Source organism: Heptranchias perlo, chromosome 17, assembly GCF_035084215.1.
Source record: "Heptranchias perlo isolate sHepPer1 chromosome 17, sHepPer1.hap1, whole genome shotgun sequence".
Taxonomy (NCBI): domain Eukaryota; kingdom Metazoa; phylum Chordata; class Chondrichthyes; order Hexanchiformes; family Hexanchidae; genus Heptranchias; species Heptranchias perlo.
The window spans coordinates 36,080,279-36,102,742 of NC_090341.1; the positions used below are offsets into that span (position 1 = coordinate 36,080,279).

The 22,464-nt window shown below is 41.0% G+C and overlaps 1 protein-coding gene across 5 annotated transcripts in view; it reads left to right on the top strand.

Annotated features, from left to right (window-relative positions):
• LOC137334249 (microphthalmia-associated transcription factor-like) overlaps window positions 1-22,464 on the top strand; it is a 242,131-nt gene that overhangs the window by 89,927 nt on the left and 129,740 nt on the right. The window contains exon 1 of one of the 5 annotated variants that reach the window (XM_067998892.1): window positions 20,177-20,303. The exons of the other annotated variants lie outside the window; for them this stretch is intronic. Within the exon in view, the coding sequence (XP_067854993.1) occupies window positions 20,248-20,303 (56 nt within the window). The 5' untranslated portion in view covers window positions 20,177-20,247. Of the gene's footprint in view, window positions 1-20,176; window positions 20,304-22,464 lie in introns of those variants that run through there. 5 annotated transcript variants of the gene reach the window in all.

A 22,464-nucleotide genomic window follows, 5' to 3' on the forward strand; every position in this document is an offset into this window, starting at 1 on the left:
GCCAGCGACACCCACATCCCATGAATGAATAAAACAAACCACTAGGAGGATGGGAAGGTGACCTGTTCTAAGTCATATCTTCCTGCAAGTTTTAATCATGGAAAAAAAACTCTTCCCCCAAATCACTTACAACTGCACACTGAAACTTCCAACTGTCCTGCTTTTGGCCCTCCATTAACCATAATATCTCTGCGACTGTTGCTTTTGCTCAACCACTCCCTCAGCTCCACTTTCGATGCTCTTGTCCCCAGCAAAATCTTGATTGCCTTCCATCCCAGTCATGCCCCTGCTATGGCCTCTATCTTTGGTTCCTCAAGTCCAAGGGGTCAAACTTGAGTCTACTAACCTGGTATACAACTACCTTAGCCATCCATTGTCTTCTGCCAAAACCACCCATTACTCCCAGATCATCTTGGAGGGCAAAGGAAACTGCAGGCTGCAATTCTCCACTGGCTGTCTCCTTAAACCTCTCTTCGTCCACTCTTACCTTTAATAACAAATACAAAGAGCTCATGGAGTTCTTCATCACCAAGATGGAGACCATCCATTCACCTGCTTCTGCTACATCCCCCCCCCCCACCTTCTTCATCATCTTCATTCTCTTCTGTGCCTAATGGCTATTTCTTTCACTACTTTTTGTTTTACATGCAACAGATTGTGCTCTGGGTTGTTTCTGTATTACGTGGACAGGTATTAGCCTGACTCACAACTTCCTACCAGGACCAGCTGGATGCTATGGTGGGGAGGGGGGGGGGTGCAATTCCCCTTGTCCACCAAGCCAAAGTTCCCCCATCTACCCCTATATTAGCCCTCTCTCATTAGTTTCTCTCCCATCTCTCCCATATCCTCTGAACCTATCTTGTTAATGAGACCTACCTCCTGCTTCCTTTACCCCATTTCACTAAACTCCAAACCACTCAACTTCCCTTCCTGGCCTCCATGTTAGCTGACATTTTAAATGGTTTCCTCTTCTCAGGCAGTTTTTCCCTCCTTTTCAAAACCATTATCATCTGCCCCCTGTCAAAACACCCAAACTCAATTCCAGTGCCCTTGCAAACTACCACCCCATCTCCAACCTCCCTTTCTTCTCCAAAGTTCTTGAATGTGTTGTTGCCTCCCTGATCCATTCCCATCTGTCCCCCCAACTCCCTGTTTGAATCCTTTCAATCAGGTTTCCACCCCTCCCTTGGTCCCACTCTTACCTATATGAATATAGCTAGAGCATCTCTCGCAACAGCTTCTCTTCCCACCCCTGCATCGTTGCCTCTGCTGTTCCCAAGGACCAATCCTTGGTCCCCTCATCTGCATGCTACTCCTTGACAACATCACCCACAGCCATGGGCCCAGTTTCCACATGTATACTGATGACGCCCAGCTCTACCTCTCCGCCATCTGTCTCAACCTCTATGCTGTTAGACTGCTTGTCCAGCATTTGATCTTGGATGAGCCACAATTTTCTGCATCTAAACATTGGGAAGACCAATGCCATTGTTTTCGGCCCCTGCCACAAACTCCATACCCTTGCTACTGACGCCATTTCTTCCCCGGCCAGTATTTCAGGTAGAACTAGACTGTTCTGAAACATTGTCGTACTATTTGATCCCGAGCTGAGCTTCCAACCTCTTATTCTCTCTAAAGCCTGTCAACTTCAACCTTCATAACGTCGCTCGTCTCTGCCCCTACCGAAGCCAATCTGCTACTGAAACCCTCATCCATTCCTTTGTCACATCTAGATGCGACTATTCCAATGCTTTCTTGGCTTCCCATCCTCTGTAAATTTTACTTATCCAAAACTCTGCTGTCTGAATCCTATTTCACACCAAGTGATTTATTTTTTTTCTTTCTCTTCCCTTATGTGTTCTCCCAGATTATGTGACAGGCCAGCCAAGAGGACATTCAGTTGACCTGCTCTTAGGCTTCTACCTACACCACTCTGAGTGACCTCCTCTTAGGAAGTTTGCACTACTATCATTATACGTGCAATGGAAAATGTTCTCTCTACAGTTTTAAACTTGGCTTGGGCAGCTATTTAATAATCATATGATCTGTATCAATTTGTCTATTTATATATGTACGGAAACAGAAGCCAGGCCAGACTTATCTATTAAAGTGGATTCAAATATTAAAACCCAGATAGGCAATAAATCTTTTGTAAAACTACAGCTCCAAAACTACTTGTTGACAGCTTTAGAAAGTGCTCCTTTAGTGCTTACTACCCTCAAGCTAAGATGTTCTCCCTTTTTTTCTTACCTCCCTCCCTGCATGTGTGGAAGTACTAAGCCCACATTCTCCCTACCATAACACAATTGAGATTAGTAACTTACTATATGGGGAATTATGGGTGTAAAACTTTGTCCTGCTATTCCCTGGCACATGGCACAGTGCCGCTTCTTAATAGCTTAACTGGACATGTTTAAAGCTTAACTAGTCAATCTTGGCACAATTTTTGGTATCTTCCAGTAATGTTCAACAAGGGCTGGCAGGGTTGAATTTCAGCTATTCGACTTTTGATGTTTGAATCTGAGTTTGTTGAATTTTAATGATCTGAATTTCAGCTTCAAGCTAAATCTATTGTTTCAGAGTAGAATCTGGTTTTGGAATATCCAGTTTGCATCTGAAATTCAGACACTGAACCTTACTAACCACTGTAATAGGATTATAAAGTTATCTCTTTTATTTAGAATTTCCTTTCCACTAATCTTTTTTAAATGATTAGTACTCGTAAAAATAATAAGTCCTTGTCAAACATTCTAAATCAATCCATTCCATTTGTGAAGGTGAAACCAAGGTCACACTGGTACTTTATTATAAATTTAAAAATATAGCACCATCTAGTGTAGAGATCGTCTGTTTACTACAGATGATACATATTGAGCAAATTATGCTTTGCTATTTAGATATTTAGCTTTTATTCAACAAACGAGGCAAAGAGGTACATTGTAAAATGTCAATATTTGAATTAGGACCAGATAGAACAAATGGGTATTTGTGAAGATGGCTATTCTATCAAGCAGATGTGGTATTCACAGGATTATTAGCAGTATGGTGATTTAGTTCATCAAAATAAAGGGATGATACATAAAAATGCTGCTGTATTGTCCAATACAGTGTGTGAACACAACAGTTGGGAAAATCTGTTCTTCATTCTGCATTCTCCACATAGAGTAAGAGTATTGTCCAAAATCAGTGATTCAGAAGTGGTTCTTTCCTTTTGTTTTATTCCATTTTTTATTTCACTTTACTCCATAATATTACTTGCAAATGGAACACAAAAGGCCAATTCCCTGTTATAGTGTAGTCTTAGCCGTAGTTTTATTGCAACAAATAACATTGATGACTGTGTCTCCTTTCACAACTTCTTCCAGGTGGCAGCAACTCCTGCACCTGGCCAGTGATTCCTCCATTCTCATTGTCAGTACCTCCATGCACCAGTGCTGATTGAGAAGTGAGGTTTCCATGGAGTCTCCACACCTTTCTCCAGCATTTGTACAGGGATCATTACATCCTTTGTACAAACTAGTTCCCAGCAGAGACCTATGTGAACCCAACAGTTGGGAAAATCTGTTCTTCATTCTGCATTCTCCACATAGAGTAAGAGTATAACGTAGCTTGATAGGTTCTGGCAAAACCATGTGTTGAGCAGGCACATGAAAATGTTTTGATGTTGCAGATAGGTGGTATTAAATGTGTTCTCCTATTTTTGTGTATTGTAACTTGGACTTGCAAGTTTATTTTTGCCCCTTGTATCAGACCTCTCATTGCCAAAATGTTTTGCGTCTCCAATCTGATAGGTTAGATTTGACAGACATTGAGATATTCTGATAATTCTTCTGGTTTGTTTGGGTTTATGCGCTTTCTTTTTCAGGAGCCAACAGTGGTTGACATCAGTTGGTATTAGATGATGAACCTCCAGAAAATATTGTACTAGGCTATCCTTTACGGGACAAAGAAAGAAAGAATGAACTAAGGACAGTGATGCTAGCTCTGGAACATTTGAGACCAGAGTGCAGAGCAGGCCAATATATGAGTGGTCAGACAACACCATGATAGTCTGCTACACCAACAAGTTAGGAGAAGGGCAATGTTCTCCCACTCTGTTTGTCAAACTTGCTAGTATCTGGGTCATGAGATTACCCAGTTCAGCTGAGGTTGACAACAAAGCAGTAGATATCTCAGGTTCATGGTTCATCCTTATTGATGGCTGAGAAATTTGCCTTTCTGGATGACCATCAGCTCCTATGTAAGTGTGGAGGCTGTATCAGCCTGTTCTTTCCATTTCCTGGACATAAAGATTCTCTGTGTGCATTTCCTCTGATCTTACAGGCAGCTCAAAGTATATAAGCAGAAAACAAAAGTCATAGTGGTGACCTTCTACTGGCCCTGCACACTGTGGTTCTTCGATAAATGGTAATGAGCAGAGTCAGGATCTCACTGTCTCACAGGAGGGATCTCTCACAATTGGATTGGGGTGGGGGGGTCCGGTACTGCATCTGAAGCAAGAGACGATGGCTGTTAGATCAAGATGCCCTATCTCCAGTCGTATGTACCTTGAATAATTCACACATGATATCCTGGTTAGATAGCTCAATACTCGGTACAAATGGGGACACCGTCACCATGCATGCCTCGCCCATTTGTACCTGAAAATTGTAAATGGAGTTCTACAACCAGCGTAGGAATGCAGTCTGCATAATTAAGCAGCCTCCCGCCAGAAACAGGCAGATGTTCTGCTCACTCATTTACAGACCCATCTGAAAATTGCATCAGACAGGCCTCGGGCATCAATGGGGCTGCTGAGTGGCTCCCCGAGTTTTCAATTGAGGGTGTTCAGACTGCACACAGTATTTAAACTGTGGCCTAACCAATGTCTTGTACAAATTCAACATCAATTCCTTGTTTTTTTTATATTTGATGCTCTGTGATTAAAACTCAGAATCCCATTTGCCCTTTTTGTGCCTGTTCTTAACTCCCATCATTTAAATATCTATTTTACTGCACTTAGGACTTTCTATTCCTCCACACTATTAAGTTTCTTACTTTTTAATATGTACTTTTCACTGTAATTTTAGCTAAAATGTACTACTTTATGTGTCTCTGCATTGGTCTACATCTGCTTCATATCTGTCCCCATCGCTAACCTGTCTGTCTTCCTGTAGTCTGGTGCATGCTTCCTCAATTTGCCACAGCCCCAAATTTAGTATCATCAACGGACTTCAATATCTTTCTTCTCATACCTATGTTCAAGTTATTCATATAAATGGAAAACAAAAGAGATCCCACAGTGCATATCCCTGGGGCACATCACTGCCCACATCCCGACAAATCTATAAAGCATCCATTTACTCTTCCTGATTCCTTTCTGACATCTAACAATCTCTCTGTCTATGTGGCTCTGTTTGCTTCAATACCATGTACTTTATTTGTCATAATAAGTCAGCGATACGGCACCTTACCAAAAGCCTTCTGAAAATCCATATGTATAACATCCACCACATTTCCATAACTCCTCTGTGATGTCTCACAAAGTTCAATTAAATTGGTCAAGCACAGTCTTCCCTTTACAAATCAATGCTGACTGTCTCTGATTATCCCATGCATAAAGCTTTTGGTCTTCAAATTATTTCGATATATCTGCAGATTTTTTTAAACAAGAAATTCCTCAGACATTGTGCAGTCCAAACACGTGTTTGAAATCGTACTCTCTGCACAGACACTTCAACCCCTAAGCTGAGTCTTCTGCAGAAAAAGGATCTGTGATTGGACATCCGATAGCTAATGGGCATAACACAGCTGAGAAAAGAGAAAGCAGAGACGATCACTTCAGTTGCAGTATTTTGCATATTATACTTTAAAAGGACAAGAAAATCTACTGATATATATAAGGAGTTATCAGTGCTTGCTACACGTGCCTTAAGGTGAGCAGCTCCCTAAGAACTCAGAGCACTAAACATATTTTGGATGCTATGCAGACTGGCCTACAACAGGTGTATAACGACATGAGAGCCTTGCATCACAGTATCAGATTAGCTAGGCACAATTATGCTGTTTGACTACAATATTCAACAACCAGCAACTCCTGTACACAGCTCATTGTTGTTACCAGTCAGTACTTCTCGGAGTCTTCAGACAACCAGTATGTCAGGACTATTTGGAAAATCTTGATTGATCCTGATGCTGGTTATATGCCTCTATACAGAGGCCGGTTCTGGAAAGGATTCTAATAGGGATTTCTCCCTTTGACATCGTAAGTCAAATAGTTCGACTTTTACCAAACTAAAAAATTGTACTGATCTTTTCTTTTTTACCGTTTTTCTAATTGAAGTTTTGTGAAATAAATTTTTCTGACAGCGCATCCATGACCTTTATGCTCAATGCAAGTTACCGTTTCAAACTAAACGTTTTAAAAGCTGATGGAATTCGTCCTGCAGTTCCAGATTCTGTTGTTTTCAGCACATGAGTTTTTATGCTCTGTGCCTTCATTATTGTACTATATACACAGTATATTTTATATATCCTATTCTATCGGAGGTTCATAGAATTTAATATCCATTGATTCTTTTTAAGACACATTATATAATGTAATCATTATGGGTACTTCTTTTAAACACTATTGATAATTTTAGAGATCACAACAGTTTCATAAGGAGTAGAATACTTATGGAAGACTTGTGACTAATTATTAGTCTAATATTGTGAAACATATTGACTTTTTCATCAAATTCACTATTGTGCTCGAAAAATGCGTGGAAAAGGTTAGGTTGGTTTATCTTAATCCGTTAATTAGTGGTTTTATAGTTATTGTGTACTTATCTATTATGGCTATGTCTAATTTAAAGCAGAAAATGCAAATTTAAAGTAATTGTAGCAAAACCAGGATTATTGCCAAAACGAGCACACACTTTGAGCTCATAGTATTAATGCAGGTGGGTTAATTTTGTTCAACACTTTTTTTTTGTAAGCCTGCTTTAAAACTCATTTGTGTAATTACCAGGCATGTGTCTTACTTTGGGTAGATCACTTTTTGTTAACACTGGATGGTTAGAATGCTGCATTAATGGGTGGGTAGGCAGGTATGTTGATGCAAATGATTGTTGTAATTCGGATGTGCTCCAGATACATTTTGACATGTCTAAAACAAAAGTTCACTTCCACATGCTACTTTGAGCAGATACACAACCTTATGCACAAAGTAATATGGAATAGCATGCCACAGGGTGAACAGTCTTACTGATGAGGTAAACTGGAAATATCATGAATTACTACTATACATTTTCAACCTCTACAACTGATGGACAAGTAAAACTCTGACAGACCAGGCTACAACTACAAATCAGATTTATTAAGAAATAAAACTAAATAGATGAAAGGACAAACTAAGCAAATTTTGCTAGATTATAAAGCTTAACTTGCAGTCCCAGTTTCAAAATAATAAATATCTCAAAACTCTAGTTGATCTCAGAAGTAATGACTTTAGTTTGGACTAAGCATTTCTGATGGGAAATATTTTGTGACACTTAACTTCCAGACTCCCACACAGACTCCTTCATTAATCACTGCCCATTTAGTAGACTGAATAGACTGATGAACTGTACTTATACCCAATTTCAGGCAGCTTCTGGCTACAGAATTATCAATCAAAATAGACATCAAAGATACCTGTGTGGTTCCTTCAGAAGCCTCTCTCCAGCCCTTAATCCATTTCCAACATCATAGCTCATTAGTGTTCTAATTGTTTCTATCATCTGGGTGGGCAGTGAGCCTTCTCTTACTAGCTGAACAATAGGATGAGGGAACTTGCATTCCACATAGCTGGATCAGTCTTACATATTTCCTCAAATGCACTGAAGACTTAGAGAAGCAAAGGGACTCAACGTCATGCTATTTTAAACAGAAATGAGCCAATGAAGGTAGAGACCTGATGCAGATATTTTGTCATGGAGAGGCTACCACCACTTTAGCAGTTTGTAATACTAGTTTATGGCGAATGGTAGTTTTGCTCTGCATCTAAATATTAGACACTTCAAAAATGTTAGCTATTTAATATTAATTTCAACTGTTAGTCCTCTGAGCATTGAGAGATCTTTTTAAATTTCAATCCAAACACCTTTCATTTCGTTTAATCTCTACAGAAATTATTTTTTCTAAATTTCTCTTCAGAAATGTCTCAAAGTGAAATTGAAGAACTTTATACAATTTAGATATTTATGTAAAATGAAGTGCTGTTACAGGCTGCTAAGAGATTTTATTTGCTGCCAAATTGCTCACTATTATGGGAGTTTGTCCTCCATTAAGCAGTAGGCTGATTCTGGGAAAGGGGCGGGGGTGGGGCGGGATGCTGCTTCATCACTGGTTTGTACAGGTCGTTGGCTTTCATGGTTCAATGGTTTAAGAGTGGTTTTCAAACTCTTGAGTGACGATGCGGACAACCATGGCAGTAATTAACTCTGTTAAGCCAATAAAAGCAATTTTGTTTGAAACCAAACTGGAATAAAAAGTTGTAACTTTGTTACCTGAAAACTTGTGCAGCAATTACCGGTAATGTATATGTTTGTTTAATCCGTAATCCTTTAACACAGCTTCTCACAATCATCAAGTTTCCAGGGAAGCCTGTTATTAATTTTTTAAATTTTAATTAACAAAAAACTGATAAGGAAAGAAATATATTTTAAAGAGTTTGTCACATTAAAAGTGTACTTTAGTTTTCTAAATGTGAGTACCCTCATTTTCTGGAAAATATTTTAAAAACATTTTATTTGCTATTTTATTTGTAACTTCACTTGAAATCTGTTTTTGAATGAGATATTTTTGGTTGTTAGAGTGTATGTGGTAGATTCACAATATTGGTGTTTTTGATGCTAATAACAGCCATTAAGATGCTCCTTAAAAGGTGCAAAATAGTTAATACCTCATTTTAATTCAAGGAAGTATTATGATCATAGAATCATAGTATGATACAGCACAGAAGGAGGCCATTCGACCCACTGTGACTGTGCCGGCTCTTTGTAAGAGAGTCCCATTAGTCCCATTCCTTTGCCCTTTCCCCATAGCCTTGCAACATTTTCCCCTTCAAGTATCTAGCTTAATTTTTTTTTAAATCCAATAAGAAGTTTGTTAATAAGCTTTGACAGTTCCTAGGCAGAATGCAAAATGAAGTTAAAAACTGCTGAATCATGGCCTTTACAATTCATTTGCAAGGAATTTAAAAAAAATGTCACAGCTGATGGCTTTCTGATGGCCTAGTGAATCTATATAGTGAGTAGTTGAGCCATACTGTGATGAATTAGCTGATCTCAGTGAGGGTAACACTAGAACAATATGAGTGTGGGGGGGGGGGGTAGTTTTCCGAGTACACGGTGGTGCCGGGAACCTCACCCGCTGCCAGCATGTATTGGATAGTTGAACGCAGTGCATCCACGTTTTCCAATATATACTGCTAGTGAGTGAGATTCTGTAATGGCATTGTGTACTCAGAAAATTACCCTATGGTCTCAACACCCTTGGGATAGGAAGGGGGGAAAATTGGCCAGCATTCCATCAGAGACATCTGCTGGAAGTGCACATGCATGGATGCTGAGTGAGGCCAGGAGAGCCTAAATTGTCGACTGCCCCTTCCTTCACTCCCGTTAAAGTATGATTACTTAGACTCTACTTAGTTTCCTGAACCTTGCAGAAATGGTGAAATTGTCATGTAGCGGGCTATTTGACTGTGAAGGAGTATTACAGCAGATCCTGCCCTCACCTGGGGTTAGTTTTGGGATGGGTTGGGATGGGTGGGAGGTTAGAATCAAACCTTTTTGGAGCGGGACTGCATTCCAGCTCCAACACAACCACTTCTGCGTGTGACTCAGGCGGGTTTGCATGCATGCGCACAACAGACACCTGGAAGTCTTGCCCCCACTTAAAGCCGGTGGGCTGATACTTAAAGGGGCAATGTACATCATTGAGGTACTTAATATGTTGCGTAATACAAAAGTAAAATGAATATAACCGTACCTGTTCAGGTTTTCCATCGCTTCTGATTCACGTCAGGTGAAAGCAGGCGGGCAGGGCTGCATCCATGAGCTGAATGCCTTTTATTGCATTGCTTGTGGGCCTGGAGGAGCAGGAGTGCTTTACCCAGGCCCAACAAGCTAACCTGGCCAACAGGACCCCTATGATTGGCTGACACTCAATTGGCTTCTGGGTTCCCCTACGCGAATATCCACAGATGCGCAGGGTACCTGGCTTTGAGATAAAATCATAACAACATAAGAACATAAGAAATAGGAGCAGGAGTAGGCCATACAGCCCCTCGTGCCTGCTCTGCCATTCAATCAGATCATGGTTGATCTTCAGCCTCAACTCCACTTTCCTGCCCAATCCCCATATCCCTTGATTCCTTTATAGTCCAAAAATCTATCTATTTCAGCCTTGAATATACTCAATGACTCAGCATCCACCGCCCTCTGGGGTAGGGAATTCCAAAGATTCACAATCCTTTAAGTGAAGAAATTCTTCCTCATCTCAGTCTTAAATGGCCAACCCCTTATCATGCGACTATGCCCCCTGGTTCTAGATTCTCCAGCCAGGGGAAACAACCTCACAGCATCTACCCTGTCAAGCCCCCTCAGAATCTTATGTTTCAATGAGATCACCTTTCATTCTTCTAAATTCCAGAGCTTATAGGCCCATTCTACCCTACCTCTCCTCACAGGAGAACCCTCTCATCCCAGGAATGAATCTAGTGAACCTTCGTTGCATCGCCTCTAAGGCAAGTATATACTTCCTTAGGTAAGGAGACCAAAACTGTACGTAGTACTCGAGGTGAGGTCTCACCAAAGCCCTGTACAATTGTAGTAAGACTTCCTTCCTTTTGTACTCCAACCCCCTTGCAATAAAGGCCAACATGCCATTTGCCTTCCTAATTGCTTGCTGTACCTGCGTGCTAACTTTTTGTGTTTCTTGTATGAGGACACCCAAGTTTCTCTGAACACCAACATTTTCTAGTTTCTCACCATTTTAAAAATATTCTGTTTTTCTATCCTTCCTACCAAAGTGAACAACCTCACATTTCCCCACATTATACTCCATCTGCCACTTCTTGCTCACTCATTTAACCTGTCTACATCCCTTTGCAGACTCTGTGTCCTCCTCACAGTTTACTTTCCCATCTAGCTTTGTATCGTCAGCAAACTTGGATACATTACATAGAAACATAGAAAATAGGAGCAAGAGTAGGCCATTCGGCCCTTTGGGCCTACTCCGCCATTCAAATTGATCATGGCTGATCGTCTAACTCAGTACCCTGTTCCCGCTTTTTCCCCATATCCCTTGATCCCTTTAGCATTAAGAAATATATCTATCTCCTTCTTGAATACATCTAATGACTTGGCCTCCATTGCCTTCTGTGGTAGAGAATTCCACAGGTTCACCACCCTCTGGGTGAAAAAATTTCTCCTCATCTCCGTTCTAAATGGCATACCCCGTATCCTGAGACTGTGACCCCTAGTTCTGGACTCCCCAGCTATTGGGAACATCCTCCCTGCATCGAGTCTGTCTAGTCCTGTTAGAATTTTATATGTTTCAATGAGATCACCTCTAATTCTTCTAAACTCTGGTGAATATAGGCCTAGTCGACCCAATCTCTCCTCATACGTCAGTCCTGCCATCCCAGGAATCAGTCTGGTAAACCTTCGTTGCACTCCCTCCATGACAAGGACATCCTTCCTCAGATAAGGAGACCAAAACTGCACACAATACTCCAGATGTGGTCTCACCAAGGCCCTGTATAGCTGCAGTAAGACATCCCTGTTCTTGTACTCAAATCCTCTTGCAAGGAAGGCCAACATACCATTCGCTTTCCTAACTGTTTGCTGCACCTGAATGCTCGCATTCAGCGACTGGTGTACAAGGACACCCAGGTCTCGTTGCACCTCCCCTTTTCCCAATCTATCACCATTCAGATAATAATCTGCCTTTCTGTTTTTACAACCAAAGTGGATAACCTCACATTCATCCACGTTACACTGCATCTGCCATGTTCTTGCCCACTCACCCACTCACCACATTGGAGCCTCTTTGCATCCTCCTCACAGCTCACATTCCACCCCAGCTTTGTGTTGTCTGCAAACTTGGAAATGTTACATTTAGTTCCCTCATCCATATCATTGATATATATTGTGAGTATATTCCCCACCTGCCAATCCCATGTGCTTTAATATTGATATATATTATGGGTACAGTAGCAAAGTGGTTATGTTACTGGACTAGTAATCCGGAGTCATGAGTTCAAATCCCGCAACGGCAGCTGGGGAATTTAAATTAAATTAATTAAATTCAATTAATTAAATAAAATCTGGAATTAAAATACTAGTATCAGTAATGGTGGCCATGAAACTACCGGATCGTCGTAAAAACCCATCTGGTTCACTAATGTCCTTCAGGGAAGGAAACCTGCCGTCCTTACCCTGTCTGGCCTATATGTGACTCCAGACCCACAGCAATGTGGTTGACTCTTAATTGCCTTCTGAAATGGCCCAGCAAGCCACTCAATTGTAAAATCTCACTAAAAAAAGTCACAATAAGAATAAAACCGGATGGACCACCGGACACGACAAAGGCAAACCAAGCCCAGTCGACCCTGCAAAATTCTCCTCACTAACATCTGGGGACTTGTGCCAAAATTGGGAGAGCTGTCCCACAGACTAGTCAAGCAACAGCCTGACATAGCCATACTCACAGAATCATACCTTTCAGCCAACATCCCAGACTCTTCCATCACCATCCTTGGGTATGTCCTGTCCCACCGGAAGGCAGACCCACCAGAGGTGGCGGTACAGTGGTATACAGCCCTGGGAGTCCTCAACATTGACTCTGGACCCCATGAAATCTCATGGCATCAGGTCAAACATGGGCAAGGAAACCTACTGCCCTCCCTCAGCTGATGAATCAGTCCTCCTCCATGTTGAACACTACTTGGAGGAAGCACTGAGGGTAGCAAGGGCACAGAATGTACTCTGGGTGGGGGACTTCAACGTCCATCACCAAGCGTGGCTGGGTAGCACCACTACTGACTGAGCTTGCTGAGTCCTGAAGGACGTAGCTGCCAGACTGGGTCTGCGGCAGGTGGTGAGTGAACCAACACGAGGGAAAAACTTACTTGACCTCGTCCTCACCAATCTACCTGTCGCTAATGCATCTGTCCATGACAGGATTGGTAGGAGTGACCACCGCACAGTCCTCATGGAGCTGAAGTCTCGTCTTCGCACTGAGGACACCATCCAACGTGTTGTGTGGCACTACCACTGTGCTAAATGGGACAGATTCGGAACCGATCTAGCAGCTCAAAACTGGGCATCCATGAGGCGCTGTGGGCCATCAGCAGCAGCAAAATTGTATTCCACCACAATCTGTAACCTCATGGCCCGGCATATTCCTCACTCTACCATTACCAACAAGCCAGGGGATCAACTCTGGTTCAATGAGGAGTGTAGAAGATCATGCCAGGAGCAGCACCTGGTGTACCTAAAAATGAGATGACAAACTGGTGAAGCTACAACTCAGGACGACATGCATGCTAAACAGCGGAAGCAACGTGCTATAGACAGAGCTAAGCGATTCCACAACCAACAGATCAGATCAAAGCTCTGCATCCTGCCACATCCAGTCATGAATGGTGGTGGACAATTAAACAACTAACGGGAGGAGGAGGCTCTGTAAACATCCCCATTCTCAATGATGGCGGAGTCCAGCACGTGAGTGCAAAAGACAAGGCTGAAGCGTTTGCAACCATCTTCAGCCAGAAGTGCCGAGTGGATGATCCATCTTGGCCTCCTCCCGATATCCCCACCATCACAGAAGCCAGTCTTCAGCCAATTCGATTCACTCCACGTGATATCAAGAAACGGCTGAGTGCACTGGATACAGCAAAGGCAATGGGCCCCGACAACATTCTGGCTGCAGTACTGAAGGCTTGTGCTCCAGAACTAGCTGCACCTCTAGCCAAGCTGTTCCAGTACGCTACAACACTGGCATCTACCCGACAATGTGGAAAATTGCCCAGGTATGTCCTGTTCACAAAAAGCAGGACAAATCCAATCCAGCCAATTACCGCCCCATCAGTCTACTCTCAATCATCAGCAAAGTGATGGAAGGTGTCGTCGACAGTGCTATCAAGCGGTACTTACTCACCAATAACCTGCTCACCGATGCTCAGTTTGGGTTCCGCCAGGACCATTCAGCTCCAGACCTCATTACAGCCTTGGTCTAAACATAGACAAAAGAGCTGAATTCCAGAGGTGAGGTAAGAGTGACTGCCCTCGACATCAAGGCAGCATTTGACCGAGTGTGGCACCAAGGAGCCCTAGTAAAATTGAAGTCAATGGGAATCAGGGGGGAAACTCTCCAGTGGCTCGAGTCATACCTAGCACAAAGGAAGATGGTAGTGGTTGTTGGAGGCCAATCATCTCAGCCCCAGGACATTGCTGCAGGAGTTCCTCAGGGCAGTGTCCTAGGCCCAACCATCTTCAGCTGCTTCATCAATGACCTTCCCTCCATCATAAGGTCAGAAATGGGGATGTTCGCTGATGATTGCACAGTGTTCAGTTCCATTCTCAACCCCTCATATAATGAAGCAGTCCGTGCCCGCATGCAGCAAGACCTAGACAACATCCAGGCTTGGGCTGATAAGTGGCAAGTAACATTCACGCCAGGCAATGACCATCTCCAACAAGAGAGAGTCTAACCACCTCCCCTTGACATTCAACAGCATTACCATCGCCGAATCCCCCACCATCAACATCCTGGGGGTCACCATTGACCAGAAACTTAACTTGACTAGCCATATAAATACTGTGGCTACAAGACCAGGTCAGAGGATGGATATTCTGCGGCGAGTGACTCACCTCCTGACTCCACAAAGCCTTTCCACCATCTACAAGGCACAAGTCAGGAGTGTGATGGAATACTCTCCACTTGCCTGGATGAGTGCAGCTCCAACAACATTCAAGAAGCTCGACACCATCCAGGACAAAGCAGCCCGTTTGATTGCCACCCCTTCCACCACCCTAAACATTCACTCCCTTCACCATCGGCGCACTGTGGCTGCAGTGTGTACCATCCACAGGATGCAGTGCAGCAACTCACCAAGGCTTCTTCGACAGCACCTCTACCACCTAGAAGGACAAGAGCAGCAGGCACATGGGAACAACACCACCTGCACGTTCCCCTCCAAGTCACACACCATCCCGACTTGGAAATATATCGCTGTTCCTTCATCGTCGCTGGGTCAAAATCCTGGAACTCCCTTCCTAACAGCACTGTGGGAAAACCTTCGCCACACGGATTGCAGCGGTTCAAGAAGGCGGCTCACCACCACCTTCTCAAGGGCAATTAGGGATGGGCTATAATTGCTGGCCTCGCCCGCGATGCCCATATCCCATGAAGAAATAAAAAAAAGAATAGCGGGGGCCCAAGCACTGATACCTGCGGTACCCCACTCGTCACTGCTTGTCACCCGGAAAAAGACCCGTTTATTCCTACTCTCTGATTCCTGTCTTTCAACCAATTCTCAATCTATGCCAGTATATTCCCCCCCAATCCCATGTGCTTTAATTTTGCACACTAACCTCTTGTGTGGGACCTTATCAAAAGCCTTCTGCAAATCCAAATACACCACATCCACTGGTTCTCCCCTATCTATTCTACTAGTTACATCCTCAAAAAACTCCAGTAGATTTGTTAAGCATTACACTCGGTCCCTTCATCTAATTCATTAATATAGACTGTAAATAGCTGAGGCCCAAGAACTGATCCTTGCGACACCCCACTAGATACAGCCTGCCAACCTGAAAATGACACATTCATTCCTACTCGCTATATTTTCTGTTGGTTAACCAATCCTCTATCCATGCTAATAAGTTACCCCCAACCCCATGAGCCCTTATCTTGCATAACAATCTTTTCTGTGGCACCTTTATTGAATGACTTTTGAAAATCCAAATATACTACATCCACTGGTTCCCCTTTATCTATCCTGCTCATTATATCCTCAAAAAATGAATCAATTTGTCAAACACAATTTCCCTTTCAATCATATTATGATGTTCTAAGTGCCCTGTTACCACTTCCTCAATAATGGATTGCAGCATTTTCCCAACGACTGATGTCAGGCCTGTTTTCTCTCTCCCTCCTTTCTTGAATAGCAGATTTACATTTACTACCTTCCAATCCATTGGGACCGTTCTAGAATCTAGGGAACTTTGGAAGATCCCAACCAATGCATCCACTATCTCTGCAGCCACCTCTTTTAGAACCCTCGGATGTAGGCCATCAGGTCCAGGGGATTTATTGGCTTTTCGTCCCATTAATTTCTCAAGTACTTTTTCTCTACTGATATTAATTACTTTAAGTTCCTCAATCTCATTCGACCCTTGGTTCCCCACTATTTCTGGTATGCTTTTCGTGTCCTCTACTGTGAAGACGAATGCAAAATATTTGTTTAAAGCAACTGCCATTTCCTGATTCCCCATTATAATTTCTCCTGTCTCAGCCTCTAAGGGACCAATGTTTACTTTTGCTACTCTCTTCCTTTTTACATACTTGTAGAAGCTCTTACAATCGTTTTTTATATTTCTTGCTAGTTTGCTTTCATATTCTATTTTCTTTCTTTTTATCAATTTTTTGGTCGTCCTTTGCTGGTTTCTAAAACTCTCCCAATCCTCAGGCTTACTACTCTTCTTCGCCACATTATTGGCCTCTTCTTTTAATCTAATACTATCTTTAACTTCTCTAGTTAGCCACGGATGGATCACTTTTCCTGTGGAGTTTTTATTTCTCAATGTAATGTGTATTTGTTGAGAATATTGAAATATTTCTTTAAATGTTTGCTATTATTTATCAACCATCATACCCTTTAATCTAATTTCCCAATCTACCTTAGCCAACTCGCCCCTCATATCTATTTAATTGGCTTTATTTAAGTTTAAGACTCTGGTTTCTGACTTAAGTACGTCACTCTCAAACTCAATGTGAAAGTCTATCATATTATGATCACACTTCCCCAGAGGATCCTTTACTGTGAGATTACTAATTAACCCTGTCTCATTACACAATACAAGATCAAAATTAGCCTGTTCCCTGGTTGTTTCCATGGCATGTTGTTCTGGGAAACCGCATCGAATGTATTCCATGAACCTGGACAGTGTGGACATCATGCCCCTGATATCCATACTGTCCAGCACTGGATAGTGATCAGGGAGAACAATTTTGGGTTGATAATTTAGTCTCAGCATCTCCAGCCTAGGGATAGGAGGGACCTTGTTTTCTAATGTCAGTGATTCTATTGTTGCCCTGGTTCCGATCAGGTAAATTCGCATCGACTGGGGATTTTCTAGATCTGTATGCCTCAAGAGCTCAGCATTACACCTTTCACCTACTGGGCCATTGGGGGACCTAAGACTCATCAAGTTCAATTGGATAAGTTATTCTCTGTATAATATATACAACTTCTTGGGTATCCTATATGATTTTACGTTTATTGCAGTATCACATAATTAATAAACTTGAACTGGACATCAAATTTATTGTAGTTTGAATTAACTATTAAAGATCTCATCCTTGAGGAAGCCACAAAGCATTTTGAATTTGTTTAATCTAAAAAAAAATCTGTGTGCTAAAGTGACTAACAAGACTTACCTAGTCTACTTGTTCAGATAATATTTGAAAATCATTCAAACTTTAGAGCCCCTTGTTTGTGTAACTGTCTTGTAAAGCCTCCAGCCTACATATTATCCCTGCGTGTAGCTGCTTACTCTGGATGCTCCACCTTTTAATGACAAAGTTTATGCCTGCTGTACTGGCGTCAATGCTTATCTATTTCCAGATAAAAGTATGTGGCAACGTAATAGACAGACATTTCGGTTCCACTTATGCTGCTACTTTAACTGCTTTTGTTTTTTACCGTGCTTTTGATTTTCGATGTCTGTGAACTTGGCTAATGTTTTTAAGTAGTGTATGTTAGCTTGTGTTATCACTGATTACTGATGGAAGTGAAATAGTGTTTACATTTTTTTGAGCATTTGATACACAGCCCAGTTTGCAGATAAAGTGCTTAGTTTCAGATTTTCTGTATAAATGTATGTGTATTTCAATCACAGAACTTGGAGGCACTGATGGGGTGCTCAGTGGCATTTTGTGACTGTTTGCAGCAAGTATTATACAATGTAAAAAAGCAGCTGTAATATGATTATTTTCTCTTGCTGTGGTTATTTTGAACAAAAGTAAGTGCAAGAATAAATGTATCTTTGAACACGAGAGTTCATTTTCTGATCAGTTACATCTGATAAGTGTGGAAAGTGGATTTATGGGTGGTGATCAGTTATGCTGGATTTTTGACAATTTAGGACCCCACTTAATTTTCTTTCATCTCATACAGCCCCACCTCCACTTTGCCAAAGTTCAAACGGAGGTTTGAGTATTGTGTTGCTTCATTCCATGTCCAGAGACTTGTTCCTACCATTTTTACTGCGCTAGTTCTTGAGCTTTGCTGCCATTTTTGTTACCTAAGCAGCCTTTGCAAAGGCTGAAATATATACATTTGTATAGGCTATCAGCATTTCTGTAATACCTTTAAATGGCTGCATTTCTTTAACTTTATCCATCACCTCGTTTAAACAGCGGACTGGTTATACGTGATTGCCAAACCTAACTCTGCTGAGCTCCTCACATCAGGCCCAGTAAGGACTGGGATCTTATTCACGTTATGTAAATTAAGCTGACCCCACAAAATCAGCACATCAGTCCAGTTATTGGGCAGGTGCTCATAATGCACCGCCTGACTGGCGCCTAACCAGAAAATTAACCAGTGAGAATACAGCTCCATTTGAGGTGAAAAAGCAGAGATCTGGATTACAACCACGGTTTAATTAAATATAAATCTTTGACATTCCTTTGTTAATTTAAAATAAAAAGTGTTGCATAATCGAAACTTTTTTGCTTTAGAACTGTATTTCTATTTATATGCAGTAGTATGTTCCTTTTGAAGTACATTTATATCAATATTTTATTCTGTTGTGTATAATAATGAGGGTAATTTTTGTTTAATTCTGCAAGTCTATGCATGTAGATTAATGCAGATGACATACTCGTAACCTGTTCAAGTTGGCCTAAACTGCCTTACCATTGTTTAGAGATGTTACTGTTTTTTGCACCGCAATGTAATTTACATAAACTACTCAGCAGCACTGAGAGAAAATAGTCATAAACCTAGTTGTGTACTGTGTTTTTAAAAAACACTTTATTAATTTTGGTAGCAAATTGATCTTAAATTATTATTTGAGCATCTGATCCAAATTTTAAAAAGGTGAATGTGGAAAGCTTTTATCCAATAAACTGGTAGACTGTAAATGATAAGAAGAAGCAAAAAAGATAAAATGAAAAACTGCAAATACTGGAAATCTGAGATAAAAATAGTGCTGAAAATGCACAGCAGGCCTGTTAGCACCTGAAGGAAAGGAGAAGGGAGAGCCAATGAATGCACTTACTTAAGCATAAAATCCAGCAGAGTATTGTTTCCATTTGTGTTTCTAGTTCAGTAATTTTGTTTTTTTTCTGACATAACACAATGATAGCAGTATAGTGGCTGTAATTTCAATTGAAAGTACCTCCAAATTAAATTGTGGGCTGTTTGTATTTTGTGTCATAGAAATAAAGAAGTATTAGAGTCTTATGGTAGTTAACAAATCAGATGAACTCTCTTCCACACCCCGTGTATACTGGCAACAGTAAGATTCAGGTTGTTCAAGTGTATGCTTATTATAATCATATAAATATAGATAGATTACATTGGTTGAAGGTTTGTCATATTTACAAACTAGATAGTTTATTCAGATGCCTTGGTGTTACAGCAGTGTTAGTTCTGTACTTGATTACAATAGTATAAAATTGTATAATGTAGAGAGTATTATTTAACAAGCCTTAAGGATATGTATTAAGTGAAGATGGTCTGTGTAATTATTTTTCACATGATGTTTGCAAATGTAAATTTACACTCTCAGTAGTAGAACCGGCCCATTGTGTCACATGCAGGTGCTGGATTGAACAGGTCTAGTGCTGCAGACAGACAGTAGGCACCACTTAGGCATAGAGCTGTGCTAGGATTGGAGTTGCCAGGGCCTTATCTGGAGCCACCCCCAGTGACACATATACTGCCGTAGAGTTTGACTTTCACTGTTCTCCAAGGGCTTGCCGAACACCTTTCAGGAAAAAAAGATGGAGGCTGTTGGAGTGCAAATGTTCAGACCATGCTCATTCCAGAGCTTTTATATGTAAGTACTTTGCAACTTGTAGGAAATATCTAACTGAAAATTTAAAAACAAATTAAACACTTTTCTGCTTGTAAATGTGTTAAGTAGCACAAGAGCTTTACACAGTGACAGGTTGTGAGAGTTTATATATCACTCAGAATCTCCTTTATTATAAATATTTTCAATCTTGATTTGCAAACTTATTTCAAACAGATATTTTGTTATTTAGCTGAGTTTCCTCTGCAGTTTTTTGTTTTTCTTCACTCCGATCATTTGCGGTTACCTCTTGTTCAAGAATCTTTTGGTATTGTCCAGTAAACCTGTCTGTGCACAATGCGTTACATTCGTCAGTGAGAACGCAGCTAAATATAAATATTTAAATAGATTGGTGTGAGCTCAAAAATCTCAGACATTTTAGTTGGCTGTATAGTAATGTCTGCTGACGACCTCAGTTCAACCTTTTGTGTTGCATAAGATAGTAAAACATTAAAGATATCAAAACTAGAGACTTGTAGCAACAAAAGTGTGAATACATCATGTGGATCTGAGGATGCATTGTCAAGCACATGCTCATTTCAGAACATGAAGGTTTAGAGCAGTATTTTTTATACTTCACAATGCTAGAGTCCAGAATTTTAAGAATTTATCTTTTTAAAAAAAAAAGTGAGTACTGAAGCGAATCATCATTGTGGTCATTTATTAAGTTCAAACGAAAGCAAAAAGCCAGCGGTACAACTTATTAATTATTTACTGAGTAGTCATGGGTCACAAGTGAGGATTTTCTTGAATTGAATTAGCATCGTCTTATGGTAGTGGGGCTCCTGTAAGTATGTTAGAATTTGCATCACAAGGTAGTGTAAAACAGAAGCATGCCATTATAATCTTGATTTTTTGATGTTGCGCCACTTATCAGAAGGCACGATATGATGTTTGAAGCTTTCACTAAATAAATAGTTGTTTAAGAGGAACTTAAAAATGAATTATATGTGAACAAAAATGCCAATGTGTAGGAAAACGCCACATGTTGCCTCCTGTAACTAGAGAATTAGAGTCCAACATTTATGTATTTGCCTCCTCCAGAATAAAGTGAATCATTATTTTAATGTTTGTACGCATGCACCTTATCTATGGAACACAACATTGTTGATGAAAACCTCCAAGTTTTAGTTTCATGCTTGGCAGAGAGGTTATCCCAGATGTGTTTTTGCTGAGCTGATTCTGTGGTTGTGCTGCCAATCAGATACTCATTCAAAGGTGAGTAACACCATGTTAGCTGTGTACAGTTTCAGTCTTGAATGAATAAGGTAGAGATTCTGTGGTGAGGTACTTCTCCCACCTCCAGTGTGTTGTACGTGATTTCTGATAGGGTTTGATGGAAAAGATTCAGAAATTTTACCTTAACGTGTTAAACCAAATGATTCCTACTGATTACATTTTAGCGGTATCCTCTTTTCAAACAGTAAAAACATTTTCAACCACATACATGGGACTGCAGAATGAACTAAAAGCCATTTATTGCCCTCAACCATTTTAAATATCACACTGCAACGAATAGCTAGTGAGAACAGATCCTATCCTTTGTCGTAGTTTAAAATACATTTGTGCTGTTGGTTGTTGGTCTATCTAGAAATTGAAACCTAGAAAGCTCTTTTGTCTGCTGAAATAACCACATATATTTTCATTGTGTTTCAGCAGCTGTATGTTAGTTTAACACCAGGTCATTGATCTGATATGGTAAGATAATGTTATGTTTTTGGTTTAAGGGGTCTTCTATTAAGCAGTATAGCGTTCTTATTTCATGCAAATGTGTAGCAGTAAATATTCTGAAGTATAAATGTAGAAATGTGTTTCAGAGTATTGTTGATGAGTAATTTACAGCTTGTCCCTTGCAGCTTTCAAAATGGAGGTTCTTGTGTGTTTGGTACAGAGATTCTCAAAAAAAGGCAAGATTCAATTATGTCATTTTTTTATTCGTTCGTGGGATGTGGGCATCGCTGGCAAGACCAGCATTTATTGCCCATCCCTAATTGCCCTTGAGAAGGTGCCGCTGCCTTGAACCGCTGCAGTCCATGTGGTGAAGGTTCTCCCCCAGTGCTGTTAGGAAGGGAGTTCCAGGATTTTGACCCAGCGATGATGAAGGAACGGCGATATATTTCCAAGTTGGGATGGTGTGTGACTTGGA